Below are 18,321 nucleotides of genomic sequence, written 5' to 3'. Positions count from 1 at the left end.
CACACATCCTAGAGTTTTAAGCTGGCTGGCTTGTAATATGATCAGTACAGAAAATTTTGACATTGGTATTTGAGTATTTGGTATTTTTCTGGTTCTATTATTTAAATATTTTCGTACTCAGACTATCCATACATAAAAAATAATTTGAATTCGGATTTTCTTTCTTACTCATCATTAATTGCAAAGACAGAAAAAAAAAACACACAGACATAATAATGATATGAAACTCAAATCATACATAATGTTAGCTTAGTCAGGAAATTAAGGTATACTTCTGCCATGAGGCCACCAGGATGGCACATCCAAATAATAGTTTTTAAATCTGCATCCAGCTTTCCAAGAAATGTATCCCCATAAATAAACAAAGTTTAACAGGAAGCTACATAGGCCCAGGTATTTTAGATTCAGCTGAACAGAATTCCCTTAAGAGCAGAGTGTTACGGGTATAGCCATGTGGATGATAGGTTTCAGTCTGAAAAAAAATCAAAGTGGATCGATCTCTCTAGTGCAATAGAAAACTGTTTCTGCATCACTGATCAAGTTTACATCTTCTACTGGTCATTTGAATCTACCCTTATTTTATTTAAGGAATAACCACAAATTGCAGAGTTAACTGAATAAACTTGGATGATGACAAGCTGAGTGAGTCAGCAGTGTGCTCTGGCAGCCAAAAGGTGCCAACGTACCCTGGGGTGCATCAGGCACAGCATGAATAAGCTGGTCGAGGGATGGGACTGTCCTGCCCTGTTCTGCCTCACCCTGAGGCCTCACCATGAGCACTGTGTGCAGTTTTGGGTGCCACAGTATGAGGACATAAAACTGTTCAGAGAGCATCCAAAGGAGGGCTACGGAGATGGTGAAGGGTCTGCAGGGGAAGACGTATGAGGAGCATCTGAGTTCACTCAGGTTATTCTGCCCAGAGCAGAGCAGGCTGCGGGGAGGCCTCATGGCCAGAGTTCAAGAAGCATTTGGACAATGCTCTCATACGGTTTGGTTTTGGGTGCTCCTGTGTGGAGCCAGGAGTTGGACTCGATGATCCTTGTGAAGCCCTTCCGACTCAGGATATTCTGTGACTATATGAAACAAGTATATAAAGTGCTGGATGATTAAGTCTTGTAACTTATTTTCTGGGAAATTAGAAAATAAGAACACTGAAGACTTAGTGATAGTTTAGTGGAGGACTTGTTAGTGTTAGGTCTGAGGATGGACTCGGTGATCTTGGAGGTCTCTTCCAACCTAGATGATTCTGTGAAGACATCATTCAGAAGTCAATTAATTTGCTCACCCAAGTAGCAGATATGAAACTGTGGTTTTGTACCAAAATGTGCAATAATGACTAAAGAATAGAGCATGGAAATGACACATTGAATGGGAAAAAAAAACTTACACTTTAAAGGTGAGATATATTTTAAAATAAATAAATACCGTAATCCATAAAGTAAACAGAACACTTTATAACTTTTAAAAATTTCTCATACTGTATTTGTAGACCTGAAATTACAATGAAAATAACTGGTCCAAAATATTCCGTTAAAAAAGTTATAAATTATTGGTAACAGTTTCTTTAATGGAGATTGCAGGAGTAGGTCCCACATGAGTCCATATATATCCTTTCTCTGGTCTTGTAGGAACTGTAGGGAAGGGAGATGATCGAGATTTGAAGTATTCTGAAGGTGCATGACAAACAAATTCCAAATATTCCATCTTCCTTGGGAGATCTTCTTCTGGTCCTACAAAAAAATAATTTCCAAAGATAAAATGTAGAGGTATAAAATTGGAGAATCCTCAACGACATAATATGCAACAACAGTCAACACCACTTACAGAACATGCCATTTCAAGAAGTGACTGTGTAGTACCCGAGGCTATACTGCCAGCAAGAAGCCTCTATCTTTACTTTTGCTTAATTGATTTTTTTCCCCATTTGGAGAATTCAGTTAGTTGAATGAAATGCTTTAGTTATTATATTCTAAATGGACACTATTTGTTGCCTGTCCATCAAAAGAGCTGTACTCAGTTTATTAATATTTCACAGTTAGTTGCAGAATGCCCTCTATGCCAGTGCTCGCACACTACGTACGTCACATATCCAAGATGAAGATCAGCTAATTCTGGTCGCTTCAGAGGAAACAGCCTGGACTAGCATATTGAGTTTGCGCTGTAATAACTTTGATTCTATCTGTGGCGTAATAATTTGATCCTTAAAGTTGCAAGACTGTATTTGTGCCTGTGAACACAAATAATCTCACTTACTGCAGTGGCGCTACTCACATATGTAAGATAAATAAAAAAGGTTATTCAAGTAGAGTAAATGTTTACAGGATTAGGGTCTAAAACGTGAGAATTACAAAAATGACCGTGACAAACTAAAATTTAATTAAAAAAAATACAACTCTGCATTAGTCTAGACACCTTTAAGTGGTTGTAACAAGTGAAAACTTAGAGATTACCTATGATATAGGATGCAGGGTCGAAACAATCTTTGGGGCTGGCTTGCGTAGGAATGAGCCAGGTTAGCGCAGCGCTCTTTTCACAGTATTGGTCCTGAATAAACCCACGGATCTGAGCATAGTATGTTTTTCCATCCTGCTCATCAACCACTGAAACAACATCTCCAATTTGATAGTACACACCCTGGAAGACACACAAAAGATAATTAAATCAGATTTCAGAATCTTCACTCTGATTCTTGAGTATCTTCAGTATCAAGACCTTACACTGCCTCAATTGACACAACTCTTGAGAGACAGCCTTAATTCAGCCACATGCAAAAGACGGGGGGCATAAGCTGGAGTGCCATCTCTCCTAAGCAGTCATCAGCACCACTTGTGCACAATCACCCAACATTTAGGAGTCTGAGACTACACCGACAATTCCACATGGTCTCTGTCCGCCAAATGTCGCAGAAACAACCTGGCCTCACCTGTCTTCAAAGAAACAGCTCTCAGCTGCTCTGCATCCCCCTTTCCCACCGCTGCTATGCCTCCTGTCTGCTGTGCAGCGATGGTCTCATTCTGTCAGAAGGAGGAGAGTGTGCAGCCACCTTTCAGAAAAATGGCAGTGATTTCCCCTGTGTGTGCAGGGAAAGCAGCTTTCTACATCTGAAGTGTACCATCTGCATACAAAGGAGTCCCAAAACACTGATCCACCTCATGCTACCGTTAAGGACAGACCTTTACATGGTGCTCTTTAATGTGCATGATTCTGCACAGCAAAGGCAATGTCCCTTCATGTTGTAATAGTGTCAACACAATGCACTATCAAGACTAGAATAGACCATCTCTGACGTGGAAGGGCCCCACAAGGATCACAGTCCACCTCCTGGCTCCACACAGGACCACCCAAAAACCAAACCAACCTCTGAGAATATTGACCAAACACTTCTTGAACTCTGTCACACTTGGTGCCGTGACCACTTCCCTAGAGAGCCTGTTCCAGTGCCCAACCACCCTCTTAGTGAAGAACCTTTTCCTAACATCCAACCTGAGTTTGCCAAGAATCATCCAAGAGGGCTTTCTTTTAAAATAAACAAAGAACAAAAACCCCCACAATCTCCTTCTCAACAATGCAACAAAGTATCAAAATAGAAATATTTAGGATAAAGATATCAGGTTAAATAAAAACTTCTGACATAACTGTAAGGAATTTTTGACAAAAACAAAATGACACAATCAAAGACATCAATTCTCTTCTGAAGCAGTCAACAGCAAACAGAGATTCATCTGGTTTGCAAGACATGAAGCATCAGGTCCCTAGAGAGTACAACCAAACTCAGTCCAGCACTTTTCCTCTGGCTATGCAGGCTCCCAGTGGCTATCCTGACTTTTTCTTCTGGGCAAAAAACATTTCAGTTTGTTTGTTCCACTGGGAAACAAAAACAAATTTCAGAACTTCAAAACTCTAACACCTTGGCCTGCTGGTAAAAACACTCTCTGTCATGAACGTGAGAAGAAAGCCAGCTTCTGCTTTCACTGGGTTAGTCAACAGATCTCAACCATTGGGTGTCTGAGACTGCTCGCACACAGCTCTGAAGTGGGAGCCGGCTCAGATGCCAGGCCAGTGCCACCCATCTCATTTCTGCACAATACTCTACAGGCCTGAGGTAGGAAACATCACACAAACTTAATCCTATATATATGTATACACACACACACAGATACGCACACAGAGCTCATGCTCATGATCTCAGCATGGTGAAAATTAAAAGTTTAAGAGCCTTGACTGCACTAATTACTAAGGAAACCAGATGCATCTTTTTGTTTGGTGAAAATACTGAGCCAATGACAGCTACGTAAGCTGTTGTGGCAAACTACTTTATAAGTCTCAGTGGCAGAGACATGTGGCAGAGCACCAAACCACACACACTGCTGGGCAAGAAAGCACAGTTCTGTGACTATTTCCTTACTGCTTTCATTATTTGTGGTATGAAACTGGAAATAGAAACAGCAAGATCTTTTTCCAAACAAACCTGCACAAACCATACCTTGTAGAAGATTGACTCGGCTGTAATTATAGTGGATACGGACTCAGGAGCCTTGATGGGCTGGGGAAACAACACACAAACGTCAGACGAAGAGTGATGAAACTAAGCAGCCACCTCAGGTAATTCCAGGATGGGTTTTGAGAAGGCAACATCCTGGTGGGATCTTTGAAGATTTGGAGACAGGAAATCAGCTGCAAACGTTTCAGAGCATTTGTACTTTGCAACTTGAAACAAGGCTGGCAGTTTTTAGGGAAGAAGCGAGGGTTAAAGGCCCTCACCCGTGGCCACCAGCTCCTGCCCAGAGGGGCCTCCCCTCCAGCAGCCACCCAAACGGGCCGGCCCTTGGGGTGCTGGGGGACAACCCGCGGCCCCAACCAAACGCGTCCTGCCCGGGCGAAGAGGGACAACCCCCGCGCCAACCCTTACGTTTTTTAACTTAAAAATGTGCCTCCTCCCCTTGCCTTTCGTGGAAACCTTCTTCTCGGCGGCGGGCGCCGACTTGTACTTGGTGTTCCTCAGCCGGGCGGACCGCCGGTGGATCTCCTGCTTGCTCTGCGGGGAGGGGGGACACCACCGGCTGAAGGCACCCGAGGGCAGCCGCTCCCCCTCCCGGCCCCCCCTCCGGCCGCCCTCACCTGCTTCCCCCCGCCGCCACCTCCACCGCCGCCACCACCCCCCCCTCCGCCGCCGCCTCCCCCCCCGCCGCCGTTGCTGTGCTGGGCGGCGGCCGAGGTGGTGGCGAAGGCGGCGGGCCCCGGCGGGGCGGAGCGCGCCGTGCAGTTGTTGCACAGGATCTCGCCCTGGCCGCCCTTCTTCCACATGGAGGAGGACGTGCTGCGGCACACGCTGCACGTGGGCTTCAGCCCCAGCGGCATCCTGCGGCCGGTGGCGGGGCCCGCGGCCCCTCGCAGCGGTGGTGAAGGGAACCGGGGAGCGCCGCCACACCGCCGGGCCCGGCGCCGGCCCCTTCCCGCTGCCGGCGGATGTCGCTGCGGAGAGGCGAGGGGCGGCGGCAGGAGCGGGGCACCGAGCCCGGGGCCTGCCCTCTGCTGGCGGCCGCGGCACGGCACGGCCCCGCCGCGGGGTTGGAGCCTCGGCGTGACCGGGCGGGAGCTGGGGGGAAGCGGCTCCGTGTGTGTTTTGAAAGCCGTTTTCCTCAGAATCACAGAATCATTAAATGTGGAACAGAATTCCAAGATCGTCTGGTCCAACCATCCCCTACCACCAATGTCACCCACTGAACCATGTCCCTAAGCACCATGCCTTTCCTTGAACATCCCCAGGGATGGTGATTCCACCACCTCCCTGGGCAACCCGTCCCAAGGCCTGACTGCTTTTCCTGAGAAGAAATGTCTCCTCATTTCCAACCTGAACCTGCCCTGATGCAACTTGAGGCCATTCTCTCTGGTCCTATCACTAGTTACCTGTGAGAAGAGGCTGACCCCCAGCTCCCCACACCTTCCTTTCAGGTAGCTGTAGAGAGCAATAAGGTCTCCCCTGAGCCTCCTCCAGACTAAACAACCTCAGTGCCCTCAGCCGCTCCTCATAAGAAATGTCAAGGCTTTCAGATTTGGGGAACAGCAACTGCAGAGCTGACCCTCAGTGTACACCAGCTTCAATCTGCATTCAGCCCACTGCCACACGGACCCTCAGACATGCACCAGATAATTTCCAGAGGGAACAAGTTGGTGTCTCTGTGAAGCTCTGGCAGCTACATGCAGGAAGCCTGTTCCTCAATGGTTCCTCACTGAGGCATCTCACCTGGCCCAAACCATCCGGTACAGGTGATTAGCCTGATAAGGACAAAAAAATGCTACACACACTTGAAGATTTGCAGGCTCTTGGTATCCATGCCTAGCCTTCACACTTCATAGTTAGGTTTCATTTAAAGCTTCTTTGGTGCAAATTCAGTTGTTTTCTTTTGTCTCATTCTCAGTAGACATGAATAAATATGTAACATTTCTTACATAGAGGAAAATGATCCTGCTAAAATCAAATTGTTCTTTAACATAAAATAGAGGCTATTTCACCCAATGGTATTGTAGTAACAACTGCATAATTAATGGACATAATTTATAGGGATCTGCTTGCCGATGGCCAGTGTGCATGCAGTGAGCGTGGGGTGGCTGGGGCACTTGGTTCCCCTTGTCACTGTCCCTGGGGCCTGCCTGGGCTGGCTCTGGCTCCACAGCAGTTCTGCTGAACCACTTGCACCCTTCTCTGTCACACCAATTTTGACTTTCTTGTCTCCAGGGCCTATATCTGTTCCCTGTTTAGATTTAAATTCTACCTTCATCTCTTTTCAAGCCACCCACAGTCTTTGGGGTTGCTGTTTTTTCAAAGCCGCTTCTGTACTCCATCCCTTTGTAGTTTTATGTGATCTCACAGAGACCTTTACATTGTTCCCCTCACTTTTCTTGCGGCTCCTGTCTGCCTGCCCTCCCAGCTGCCTGCCTCAGGAGCCCTCCTGCACTGGGGCTCTCTATCCCAGAGCTGTTACCTTGCCAGAGCATCACCAGGCTATGTAAGAACAGGGTAGATTTATGTTGTCCATTTCCATCTTCTGTCCCAAGTAAGCACCTTATCCTTTGCAAATGTTATTATTCTGTGAATTTGGTAAGTTATAGTTGTCTTTTATGTATGTATTTATTTATTTTTGAGGTAGGCGGTAGCTGAAATGTTCTGATTGGAGATTTGCTGCATACCCAGCAGGTGCAGGGCACTAGGGGGAAGGGGACTCAGACTTCTTAAAAGTACCCGTCCCTAGGTTTCTCTCACTGGGATTTCAAGTTTGACAGTTTTGAGTATCCTCATTTGTTTCCAGATTGCCAGCAGAACTAGAACTAGATTCTCTATGAAACAGAAGCATGTTCTAAGGCAATTGCTAGGCTGTGGCCTGTAAGTTTTAAGTGCCTGATTTAGCTGAAGGATTTTGCAGCATGTAAACTCCGCTAAAGTTGGGGATTAAATCAATTTTCTTCCAATTAATGCAAATTTCCACTTTATTTGACTTTATTTTAGCCTCAGTAAAAGAAAGGAGCACTCCTGGCTAAGCTCTTTGGAGTCATCAGAACCCATCCCTGCCCTGCAGGACTTCATCTGTAAATAGACAGGACAAAGAATTGCAGAAAACAAAACGTTGGCTCCACCTGGGGCAAGGGAGTGTCAACGTTAGCAAGGCACGACAGCCACTGCAGGATCATTTCTTCTTGGGAGCTTTCAGGCAGGGTGGTTTTTAGAAGTAATGCATATCCAAACATGCTCTGTGCATCTCCTGCTTAAGTAGTTTAATTGTTCTGCTGTAATTTGACGGCATTGCTTCCTCTTCGGTTCCTACTTCTATCCTGTGTCTGCTGGCTCATTTATTACAGTTTTCTGTGTCATTCTTCCACAGTCAGCTGCAGAGGATGCACCTGGAGGCTTCTTTAGGAAGTTTTGTTCTGCAGATGCATGTAATTTGTTATGAATCTGTCTGACTGGTGTAGTTTGCATCTCCACCTGGTCCTGTACTGAGGTTCTGTGCTTGTTAGCTCTCTTGTGAGAAGCGCACATTTTATTCTCATAGTTCCAGTTCCCGTAGCTTAAAAGGATGCTATTCTTGAAATGTGTTGGACAATTATTATGCACATGAATAGCATGCATATATATTTGCAACTTCTAGGTCTTACTTCCTCATTCAATTGTGTGGCAAAGCCAAGAACCCCAAATTTTCTGAAGACTTTGGATTTTGGTCCCATGGGACATGGCTAGGTGAAGCAATGGCAGAGATAACATGATAACAGAGACTTTGCTCTTGAAAGGCATCTTAAATCTGTCTCTCCAACTACTTTATTTATTTTCTAAGATGCTGCAGTGACACAAGAACAGTAAAAACACTAACAAAAGTTTGTGTTCCTGTGCAAGTAGGTACTGCTGATAACCGTGACTAGGGAAGTTCATTTTCTTAATGCATGTTTTTGTTACAGAATGTGTTCATGTCTCCAGTATAAGCCAGTATGACAGCTGCAGGTCAACAATGACTTCTAAAGGCACAAATGCACATTCCCACTGTGCTTGTAAATCATCTTAGCTATGTAAACTTTCTCTTTATTTGATTAGTGAAAATACATAAAGGTGACCTACCAGTTGGATAAGATTTCATACCGAGTGTAAAGCAGTCAGCTGTTTACCATTGCCAGTATTTTACTGCTTTACACTTAGATTCTGGAAATAAGATAGCTGTTTGTCCTGTTCACTCAGCTGCACTGAGTGGATTACTTGGGGTTATCATTGTATGTGTTTTCTGATGAGCTTCTCTGGGGCAGGCAACCCCTCTACCTACCTCCTGGTATACCCTCAGCTGCAGTTTTTTCTCACTCTGCTACACTGACCAGGGCTGCCGTTTTGAATCCTGCCCTTGCAATTTCCCCATGAAGGCTTTCAGAGTATGGACAGAATAAAAGCCAATTCCAGAGCTAAAGCAAAGGTTGCAAATGCCCGGTCTTTCAGTGTTCTGGCACCTAAGCTGCCAATGTCAACATCCAAAACCACTTGATGCAGCTGTGTACTATCTCTAATTTAAACCTCCATATATCTGTACAACACAAAATACAAACTCATGTTACAATCCAAAATAGTCTTGTGATAAAGGCCGTGTTCTAGATGGGGAAAATCTGGCTTTGAGACCCTTAGCCAAAGACCTTCTGATTGAGAACTCAGGGTCCCAAATATGAGTTTCCAGCTTCTTGATGGGTGCCTGAATTAGCAGGCTGTTGGAGTGACGTGCATGCATACCTTGCAGCCACACACTGCGTGCTGCTTGCTGTTAGCCCTGTCAGAAAGCACAGCCGTCCTGGAATCCTGAACACAGCAGGCTCACGGCTTAACACTGTGGCTTTTTGTCTCACACTAGTCAAAGGATCTGCTGCAGCAGTCAGCAAACAGAGCCTGAGTTTTAATGAAGTCCAGTGGGACTTCACTGTAGCACCTGAAGTGTTCCTGGTTCTGATCTTGGTACCTGTGGCCTTTGGCATTCTTTGTGCCACCTTGCAATGACAAATGTGAGTACATGAGGCAACTGTGAGTGTACTTCATTTTCCATCAAGTGTTACAGCACACTGCACCATTTGTTGGATTCTGCCCCCAGTTCAGACTTGCCTTGGCTATTTTTCCAGAGTTTAGTCTGGGAGTTTTTCCTACAGTCCCTGTTTTGTTCCTTTTCTGGCTCTGTTAGCAAACTTAAACGTTTCTCTGCGTTGCTATTACAACGGACTGTAGAACTGTACTCATCCTTGAGTCCAATCAAATTTCTCCAGAGCTGAAATGGGACTGCTGTGCTGTGTTGGCACAGCAGCAGCTCAGTATTCAAACAAAACTTAGAAGGGCTGGCAAGTATGAAAATAGCAGTGTAATAGGAAATCAGACGATGACATATTTTCTTTACATAACAATCGCTATTGTGTTTCAGTGTAAAGATGTCTAACGTGAGACTACAGAGCAGAGTCACACCATTTATGAAAAACGTTTTGTCCTTTGCTTTTTTTCAGCAGTAGCTACAAATAGTTGGTGCCCTATCTGGAACAGTGGTCTTTAGTAAGTCTATTCAAAGTGCACTCTGGTGTTTTCTCACCCATTTATCTAACAAAGCTCTAACACTATTTTAGAGATCTATATGGCAGAAAGTGCAAAAATCCATTAAGACTGGTATATATCAAGGCAAAGTTACCTCATCTAAATATCTTACATATATTGTTGCATAATGCATGGACATTATATACACCACAAAGGTCTGTATCCTAAGTTTATTTCTGCACCATGTATATTGTGCTCACTATGTACACATTGAATAAGTGTGGTTTTTACTTAGGCCATCACAGAATCTGTCAATTTCTTCTGCCTTCCAGGACAGAAGTCATCTGAAATAATGGAGAATGGGGTTGGACGGCTAAATGGTAGCCAGGACTGCAGTGCTCAGCAACACTGTCTCTGTATGCTGAAAAAAACAGAACAGGAATTTCATATGGCTGTCTGCTGCTCTGCATTACACATTCTGTGTACAGACGTCATAGAAAGATGGCCTCTAACTCCAGATGCCTGAACAGAAAATACAGAAGGGGGTTAACTAGACTAATTTCCAAATATATATATATTTTATTTTATTTTTTTAAATTGCAGAGTGCAAGCATTTCTGCTATAGCACTCATCTAGTATTCTTTGCAATGGCATTAGTGAATTTTGGTTGGCTAATTAATAGGACATTAATGTATGTACCCCTAAAAATGATGCTGTTTATCATGGACTGCCATGATAAAAAATGTAAACAGTAGGATAGACAGCAAGACTGACTGTGGCATTTGCAGAAGTAAAAATGCTAACAGCAGAGTAAGAGTTGTTTTCTTTTTTTTTTCTTTTTTTTTTTTTTTCCACATAAAGTATTTTATAAATAAAATTGATCTGATAATATAATAGAAGGTGCAGTGGCCAAAATAAAACTGATGAATAATTTGAATAGTTATATTCAATGTTGCTCATAGGAAAACACCTGAGTTCATAAACTGACAAATACTCCTTAAAGCCACTTTTATAAAGGGATATCATTCCTATGTCATTAACAGTTCTTATGTAAAAAATAAAACTAAACAAAAACCAGGACAAAATCCCGTCTTTCTCCCAGTATCTTTTGGTGGATATGAAGTTTATACTGAACCTCTATCTGGTTATGTTAAATATTTTCTTGTTTGTATTCTATATATCTGTATATTCATGCTAATGACTTAAATGGAAAAAATAAAAACATGCAAAAATCTTCTGCGTTTTGTATGTCACAGCAGAAAGGAGTTCTGTAAAGATCAAGACCTGCGTAATTTTAAAATGACACCGTCCTGTCAACAACTACATTTAAGAGTTTCTTGGTGAGACGTAACCTTAAGTATCTATGAAAAGTTGAGGGAAAGAGGTCTTGCAGTCTAAGATGAGATGAGACAGAACGGAATTAGTTTAAGTAATAAATGTTTAATCAAAGAATTTTACATATTATTAACAGCATTCATTTGGCCAAACATCTACATGGTTGTAGTATCCTACTTGTATATAAAGTGGGAATGTATCAAGTATAGACTATGAAAGTGCAAATAACAATTCAAGGTTAGAGTAATTTTTTACATTATAAAATTAACAGGTTTACAAAATAGTCTTGCCAAACTTTATTTTTGAATTGTAAAGTCAATGACTATGGTGTTAAAATAAGTACCAAGAAAATACAAATTTAATAGGCTAATTTCATGCTCATAAGAGTAACACAGAAACAATGGATATACTGCACAACCTAACCAAGTTACAAAAACCAGAACCCACAAACTTCACTATCTTCACAGAGAGCACTCTTACATATCTTACTGTAGCTTTGCAAGACATCTCGATGCAATACACACAATCTTTGTGAGAATCTTTCTATCCAGAGATTACAATTCAAGGAAGCTATGTGAGTTAAACAACTTTCAGACCAATTCATGTTGATAGTTCATGAAGAACTGTTTTAGTTGAAGGACCTTATACCACAGAACGATTTAAAGTAGGTATTTTTCAAAGACGTCCAAGGGTTCATGATTACGCCAGGAACAGGGCAGCTAGAAGAAAAGCTGGAAAATGATTCGAGACTGACTGTTCTATTCCATTCTCTCTAACAATGCTTGCAAAATGAACTAGGATTTTATGGGGTAAGGGTAAAATATTCTTATTTCATTTTTTACTGATACGAACCTTGTGACTGCAAGGTTCAAAAGCAGGATTTGCATGAATTCAATACACTCACTTGAACTCACAGTTATCAATACATAAACTTTGCTATCGTGACACTTGCCTATACACACTCAGTAGTAATAAACTTTTATATCATATCAACAAATCTCTGGTAACAGTTAATCAGAACTTAAAATGGAGTGTATGTAATTTGCTCGTGTTATGAGAAGTTTTGATTATATGTAATTAAAACAGCCATTTCGACAACTTAATCTAGTTGTAATTACATACTGTACCATTGTATCTCACTAACTGTAGATTGATTATTTTAAGCAAATCTAAAACCAGTATTTTTTTCCCACGGTACAACAACTAGGAAGAGGGGTTTTCAGGTGTGTTTTTTGTTTTTAACACTAAACAGTAATCACACAGCAAATGAGTATTGTGCAATTGAACAAATACCTAGCAGTGTTTTGTTTATGCAAAAACACTGATTGAACATTTAGTTATTTACTGTAAAGGCAAGGCCATGGGTGGTTGTATGGAGGTCTTTGCAATTAATAGCATAGTTACTCCAGAACAGACACTGAATTTGAATTACTTGTTTAACTGTGGCAACTATCCAGTTGGGTTAGGCAAAGGCACCGTAACATGTTGAGCAGAATCTGTTATCTGAACTTTAATTGTGGGACTGGCTAATATATGAAAATTCTGTATTCCTCTATTTTTATAAAACGTTATCATTAAAAGTAATTGCACTATTAGTGCATAGAATGCTTTGTAGAATTATGAAAACAAAGAACTATGATTGCACTTCCATTAAAGTGTCTCTTAAAATACAGCATAGCTGTTGCTAACTGACTGTATTTTAATATTTAAAATAACTGTTTAACAGCAGCATTAGGTTTCATTAACTTAAGATACAGGCTACATTTAATTAAATGCAGTCACCATGGCAACACATGCCAGTTAAATTTAGAGAAGCAATGCTACCCAGTGGTTTCTTTCACCGCTACGAATTGTGGGATTAGTTTGATAGAGTAACACTGCAGTGTTTTGTTAGGCTACCGCCAGCTCACTATTCACAGTTTGGCACGTTTGGACTGTAAATAGACATGAAAAAATCTTTGATTTTAATGTGAAAGAATATCCCCTAAAACTTGTTCCTGGAGCAGTACTAAAGAGAAGCATTAAATACCTCAGTTCACACTGCTAACAAAAAAATGAAAAATGAGTAAGGAAAAGTTATGGAAAATAAAACAAGCAAACAACAAAAAAAAAGGATTGCTAAATGTTATTTTGGTGAAAGAATGAATTCTAAAAAAATGGAATAAACTATTTCTTAGGAAAACCAACCAAAATAATCAGTGTAAGCCTTTAATCTGTACTTTCAAGTTAAGGATCATCAACCTAAGGCTAAACAGATGCTGCATTGTATTAGGAATGTGGAATACAACCTACTTATTCCTTTTTCTTGAGAGCAAAAAGGCAAGTACTACCTAATTAAATGCAAAGGATATTCCTTGAAAGGTTCACATAATTACAAAGAACTACAATTCAAGAGAACCCCTAAATATCCGTCGTTACGTCAGTGGTTACAACTGAGCTGTAATTATGTGGATCAAAGCCTCCGTAATGCTTACTCCACATACTGTACCATCTGTCTCCGCCATTCAGTTACTCCAGATTTCGGTTCTGTTCATACCAGATGCACATGTTCAATCCACTCACTTGAGGTTTGAGGAGTCTGACTTGAAGTGCCTCCCGAACCATCCAGGGTGCTTGCTCCTTCCCTGGCATTATCACCACTTGGTGAAACCGTTTCACCTGGAATAACATTTTCTTCAGAAGTGCTTTCTTCTGTTTGGGTTCCTCTGCCTTCGTTTTTGAGTGCATCCTCAAATAGCGCATGCTCTTCCTGAGGCTCCAACCCTAGGTCTATAACATTTGGCTGCCCTCCTGACCTATCTTCAGTACTAGGTTGCTGTGAGTCCTCATCCATCTCTGTACTTGTTGAGGGGATCAGAGCAATACTCTGCGGGTTCATGTCATGAAACCAGGCCATAATATTTCCAAGAAGATTTTCACTGGTATTGGGATCTTGACTGCTGGAATCAGCATCGCTGGATGTTGAGTATAATCCACTTCTTGTATCGCTGCAGGGGTGTGAATGAAGACGATCAGCTGAAAAGGGATCGCTGCCTGCGCCTAGTCTCATCAGGCTGTCACCAAGTTCTAACAGCTCAGAGCTGCTCAGAGCGGCTCTCGGGTTATCTATACTTATGGGAGCAGAGTCCAGTCTTGTAGGCAAAGAGGTACCTATTGCTCCTAAAGATGCCTCGTTATTTAGAAAGTCTCTGGTTTCTTCATCTATGGCCAAGCCTGATTCTTGTAATGATAACTGAATAGCTAGCAGGATGTTTGGGTCATCTTCATCCAAAGAACTCAGAGCCTGCGAAAATACATAAGGTTGCTTTCAGAATAAAACTTTCATCTTGTAACCTATTTTTAAAAGTAATTTGGTCTCAAATCTTAAATTCATGATTGATTGACACAAGTAATTTATCAGAATCATTTTTTACTGATACAGTTGCCAACCATTTATTGTTTAGCAGTTCTTATTGGTGTGAATATGTAATTTGTTGCCCTGGACTCTCCCTCTCTCATTCAATAATTAAGAAATTTTGCAGAGATGACGCAGAAAAGCAGAGAAGAGGAAGGCAAGTAAAACAGAGAGAATGGAGAAGAGGTTAGTGGAGATACCTGAAGAGAATCCTGGTTTTCAGAGCGACTGACAGGGGTATAGTCATGAAGCGAAGAGCTGTGCAGAATACCCATAGAAGCTGAACTCACCATGGAGGTGCCATGTCTTCTGCTACTGCCACCTTCCTGAGTGTCTGTTTGGGCAATTGAAATAAATACATTTGAGGAACAAGTCAGAAAGCCTTCTCCACTATCATTTACTGACAGAACCTCTTGCCTTCCTTTAGGATCCCAGCTGTGTAACGTTAGTCCTTTATTCACTCTGAACTAAGTAATCCTAAAAATCCCCTTCCACACCAACTCTTACACAGTGGCAAAACACCAGTTACACTGTTTTAGGAGTGACTGCCTGCTTCATTTGTGCCTTTCTGCTCTTAGCAGCGTTCCTTCTCTCTTTCAAAGAATGTGGTATGCCATCAGTAGCATGAGCCTGCTGGCAGGAGGGCCAAATGCTTCCAAGGCATATACATGAATTATGGAAAGTCCTGAAAAATACTGCACGCTGCCTTTCTGTCCAACCTGCATTCAGTATTTCCCTCTCAGTCTGTCACCCATCACAATCTGTATTTTTACAACTCTTTACGGAAAACGCTGCCAGAATGCTCTCAATGCCAAGTGTAGGGGCTTGGATTTGTCCTTTTGCCTCTTGGCATGTCACTCTTCATGTCCCCACGAACACCCCAGATTTTCAGTGCCTTTCTGCTGTTAGTTAGTCACTGGCCTGATGCACACTATGGAAATTCAGTGTGATGCACAGCTTACAATTAATTGTAGGCAAAGTGCACACTATGGGATGCATTTACAGCTGGCTTAACACCAACGTTGGCCCATTTCTCTGTTCTTGCAAAGATAACAGCACATCTGTAATGTGAACATTAATTTTTACTGTAACATTGCAGTGCAATTAGGAGTATTTAGTGCATACATCAGCAGTCACTGACAATACTGCTTTCTTAAAACTACCAACAAAACAATAGAAATAAAATGCTGTTTCCAGGAAAATTACCCTGTAATAAGAACAACTCCTTTGAATTTGGAAAATGGCATTTTCCTCTTCAAAACTCGAAATTAAGTGAGACAAACTAGCTCTCTCCTGCATACGTTGACAGCATGGACTGTTTGTCACTAAAATATTCAAGTGTTTAGTCAAATTCTAGTTCTCAATCTAATAAGATGGTTTTCCATTTGACTTGCAATAGGGAAGGATCAAAGTTCACCAATATTCTTTTTACTGTTCCTAAAATAAAGAACGTATTTGTTTACTTCTCCTCAGTACAGGACTGACTTTGTTTTTAAAGGACAAGCTACTGGGCTTAAGTTCACGAGACATGGAGAAGAGAATTTTTGCTGCATGGTCTAGAGGCCGAGCACACAACTGTAAGCTCTGAAGAAGCAGAGTCAGATTATGATTGGGTTTTGAGCTATTTTTGTACCTTTGCAAAAGCTCCTGGCAGCTCAGAGAGAGCCAGAGAGCCAAGTTACAGTGACCTTAGTGCACGACTAGCCATGACACCGCTTGGAAGAGCAGCATGCTGGAGGCCATAGCCCATGCCAACTTGTCTCCAGGCTGCTTTGGCCAGTACAGCAGTTTGTGAGCAGGGTTTTGTGATACAGCCTTATGGCTACCTTCCAGCAGTCCTGTAGCAGGGGAAATCTCGTTTGGGCTCACAGCAGCAACTGGTCCTTTTAATATGCATTGGAAGGCTGGTATAGATAAGACTGGCATATGAAATACATATTTTTCAAAATTTCCTCAGAAAAACAAGCCTGCTGTAAATAGCTAAGGAATTGCTAGTTGGAAGATCAATGTATTTCTCTTTAAAAAGAGGAGCAGCCACAATGAAGTCAGCAACGCTTCTAAAATCACATACAACAGTGTAAGACTGAGTCTTAATGTTGTATTCTGGCAAATATAACAATATGTTTGAAACTTGTTTAAAATGCATCCATGGGAGAACACTGTGGTTGCAACTAGCAATTTCTGAAGTAGCAGGAGAGAACGAACAGCCCCAGGCAGGACCATACCTAAGGTACTCTCACTGGGGTCATCAGGATCTGGAGTATTACTTAGCAGACTGTGCATGTCTCCACGTCGCCGCTGCCTGTGCCTCCTCCGATACTGAAATTCAGCATATTCCTGCATAAACCAAAGGTTACAAAATACAGGGCAGCATGCAGTAATATTTTTCTGATGTGACGAGCACCACATTTTTATAAAAAAATGTGTGATTTTATAGTTTTATTATAAAATCACCTGTTTTCAGAAAAATAAATTGCAAGTTATATCATGCAACGCTTAAAACAAAAACAAAGAAACAACAAACAACCACCAGGTAATCCTAACTCTATAAAATAACGAATTAGCAACTAAAAATACTTGAGGTACCACCAGTATTTTAATACTTGCAATCTCCCTTTTAAAATAATTCCAAGTACACTTTTTTTGTTTAAAAACTTTGATGCCAAATGTTACACACACACACACACACACGCTTTTTTGTAAAAGTGTACCTACTGATTTTAGAACATGAAAACAATTAATCTGAGTTAGACCAACAGGTCATGTCAGGGTCCTGTTGCTAGCAATGGCCAGTAGAATATAACTTTGGAAAAACACAGAAAAGCAGCAGATATCTACTGGAACTTGTTAAAAGTTTTCCCTGGCTCCAGGACACTATAGCTCAGGAGCTTCTTAAGCCATAGCTGACATTCTTCTACTGAGCAGTCTTTGATGGATTTTTATTCCATGAACTACAAATCTCCTGTCTTTGCCTAACCTCAGCTGTTAATGAGTCACACCACACAGATCTGAACTGCCACAGACTGTATTTTCTCACGGTGTCTGTATTTACCAAAGACAGTTTATATAACATTTATGGGAAAGACTAAGATCCCAAGGGTTAATTATCTTTATTCCTGGAAATAAATGTTTCCATGAAGGCAAATTTCCAGATACGTTTTCTGGCTAGTACCTGACTGTGTAGGTAAAGTCTTTCACTAATCTTAGTCATTGATTTACCCAAGGGAATAAAAATATACACACAAGTACTTCTCTTCAGAAAAGAATACTGCTAATTTCTTCCCTAAAACCCAACTTGGCAAACCTGGAATCCAAAGGCTTCCTTTGGCCAAATGACTTGAGAATGGTAGCATTACCATTAAAGTTCCTTTCTTACATTAAGTCTACATCTCAGAATAACTCCACATCTGAAATATCTAAAACTTAAATCAAGAAATGTCATTGCTCTTACACAATGACCTTATTAATTTTAATGATATTGTGATGGTATGTTGTCTTTCCGCGAAGTGTTTCAGATCAAATTCTTATTCATAATGACACATACAAGGCAAAAAGATTC

At 41.7% G+C, this 18,321-nt stretch overlaps 2 protein-coding genes across 5 annotated transcripts in view; both read right to left on the bottom strand.

Moving 5' to 3' along the window:
- Positions 1-1,434: 1,434 nt before the first annotated feature.
- Positions 1,435-5,500, bottom strand: GATAD1 (GATA zinc finger domain containing 1). Of its 2 annotated transcripts, XM_035318729.1 has the most exons (5): positions 5,119-5,491; positions 4,910-5,035; positions 4,484-4,543; positions 2,451-2,634; positions 1,435-1,730 (listed from the first exon to the last, which is right to left on the bottom strand). In XM_035318729.1, the coding sequence occupies exons 1-5, from the start codon at positions 5,356-5,358 to the stop codon at positions 1,540-1,542; spliced, it is 801 nt and encodes a 266-aa protein (XP_035174620.1). In that variant the 5' UTR covers positions 5,359-5,491; the 3' UTR covers positions 1,435-1,539. The 2 variants fall into 2 exon arrangements, with proteins under 2 accessions (XP_035174620.1, XP_035174621.1); XM_035318730.1 differs by lacking the exon at positions 4,484-4,543 and having other exon boundaries at positions 5,119-5,500.
- A 5,953-nt stretch (positions 5,501-11,453) lies between these two features.
- ANKIB1 (ankyrin repeat and IBR domain containing 1) overlaps positions 11,454-18,321 on the bottom strand; it is a 96,303-nt gene continuing 89,435 nt past the window's right edge. The window contains exons 18-20 of one of the 3 annotated variants that reach the window (XM_035318711.1): positions 16,988-17,099; positions 14,963-15,096; positions 11,454-14,651 (exon numbers count right to left, since the gene is read on the bottom strand). In XM_035318711.1, coding sequence (XP_035174602.1) covers positions 13,899-14,651; positions 14,963-15,096; positions 16,988-17,099 — 999 coding nt within the window. In that variant the 3' untranslated portion in view covers positions 11,454-13,898. The remainder of the gene's footprint in view (positions 14,652-14,962; positions 15,097-16,987; positions 17,100-18,321) is intronic. The other 2 variants (XM_035318714.1, XM_035318713.1) reach the window with 2 other exon arrangements.

This window comes from Oxyura jamaicensis, chromosome 2, assembly GCF_011077185.1.
Source record: "Oxyura jamaicensis isolate SHBP4307 breed ruddy duck chromosome 2, BPBGC_Ojam_1.0, whole genome shotgun sequence".
Lineage (NCBI taxonomy): Eukaryota > Metazoa > Chordata > Aves > Anseriformes > Anatidae > Oxyura > Oxyura jamaicensis.
Note: the sequence above shows the minus strand (reverse complement) of the source record. Positions and strands in the feature narration are given on the sequence as shown.

Coding starts and splice junctions, on each gene's coding strand:
- GATAD1 (XM_035318729.1), bottom strand. CDS start 5,358: ATGCCGCTGGGGCTGAAGCCCACGTGCAGCGTGTGCCGCAGCACGTCC. Junction 4,544..4,909: donor ACATTTTTAAGTTAAAAAAC/GTAAGGGTTGGC, acceptor TTGTTTCCCCAG/CCCATCAAGGCTCCTGAGTC. Junction 1,731..2,450: donor CCCTGCATCCTATATCATAG/GTAATCTCTAAG, acceptor ATTTTTTTGTAG/GACCAGAAGAAGATCTCCCA.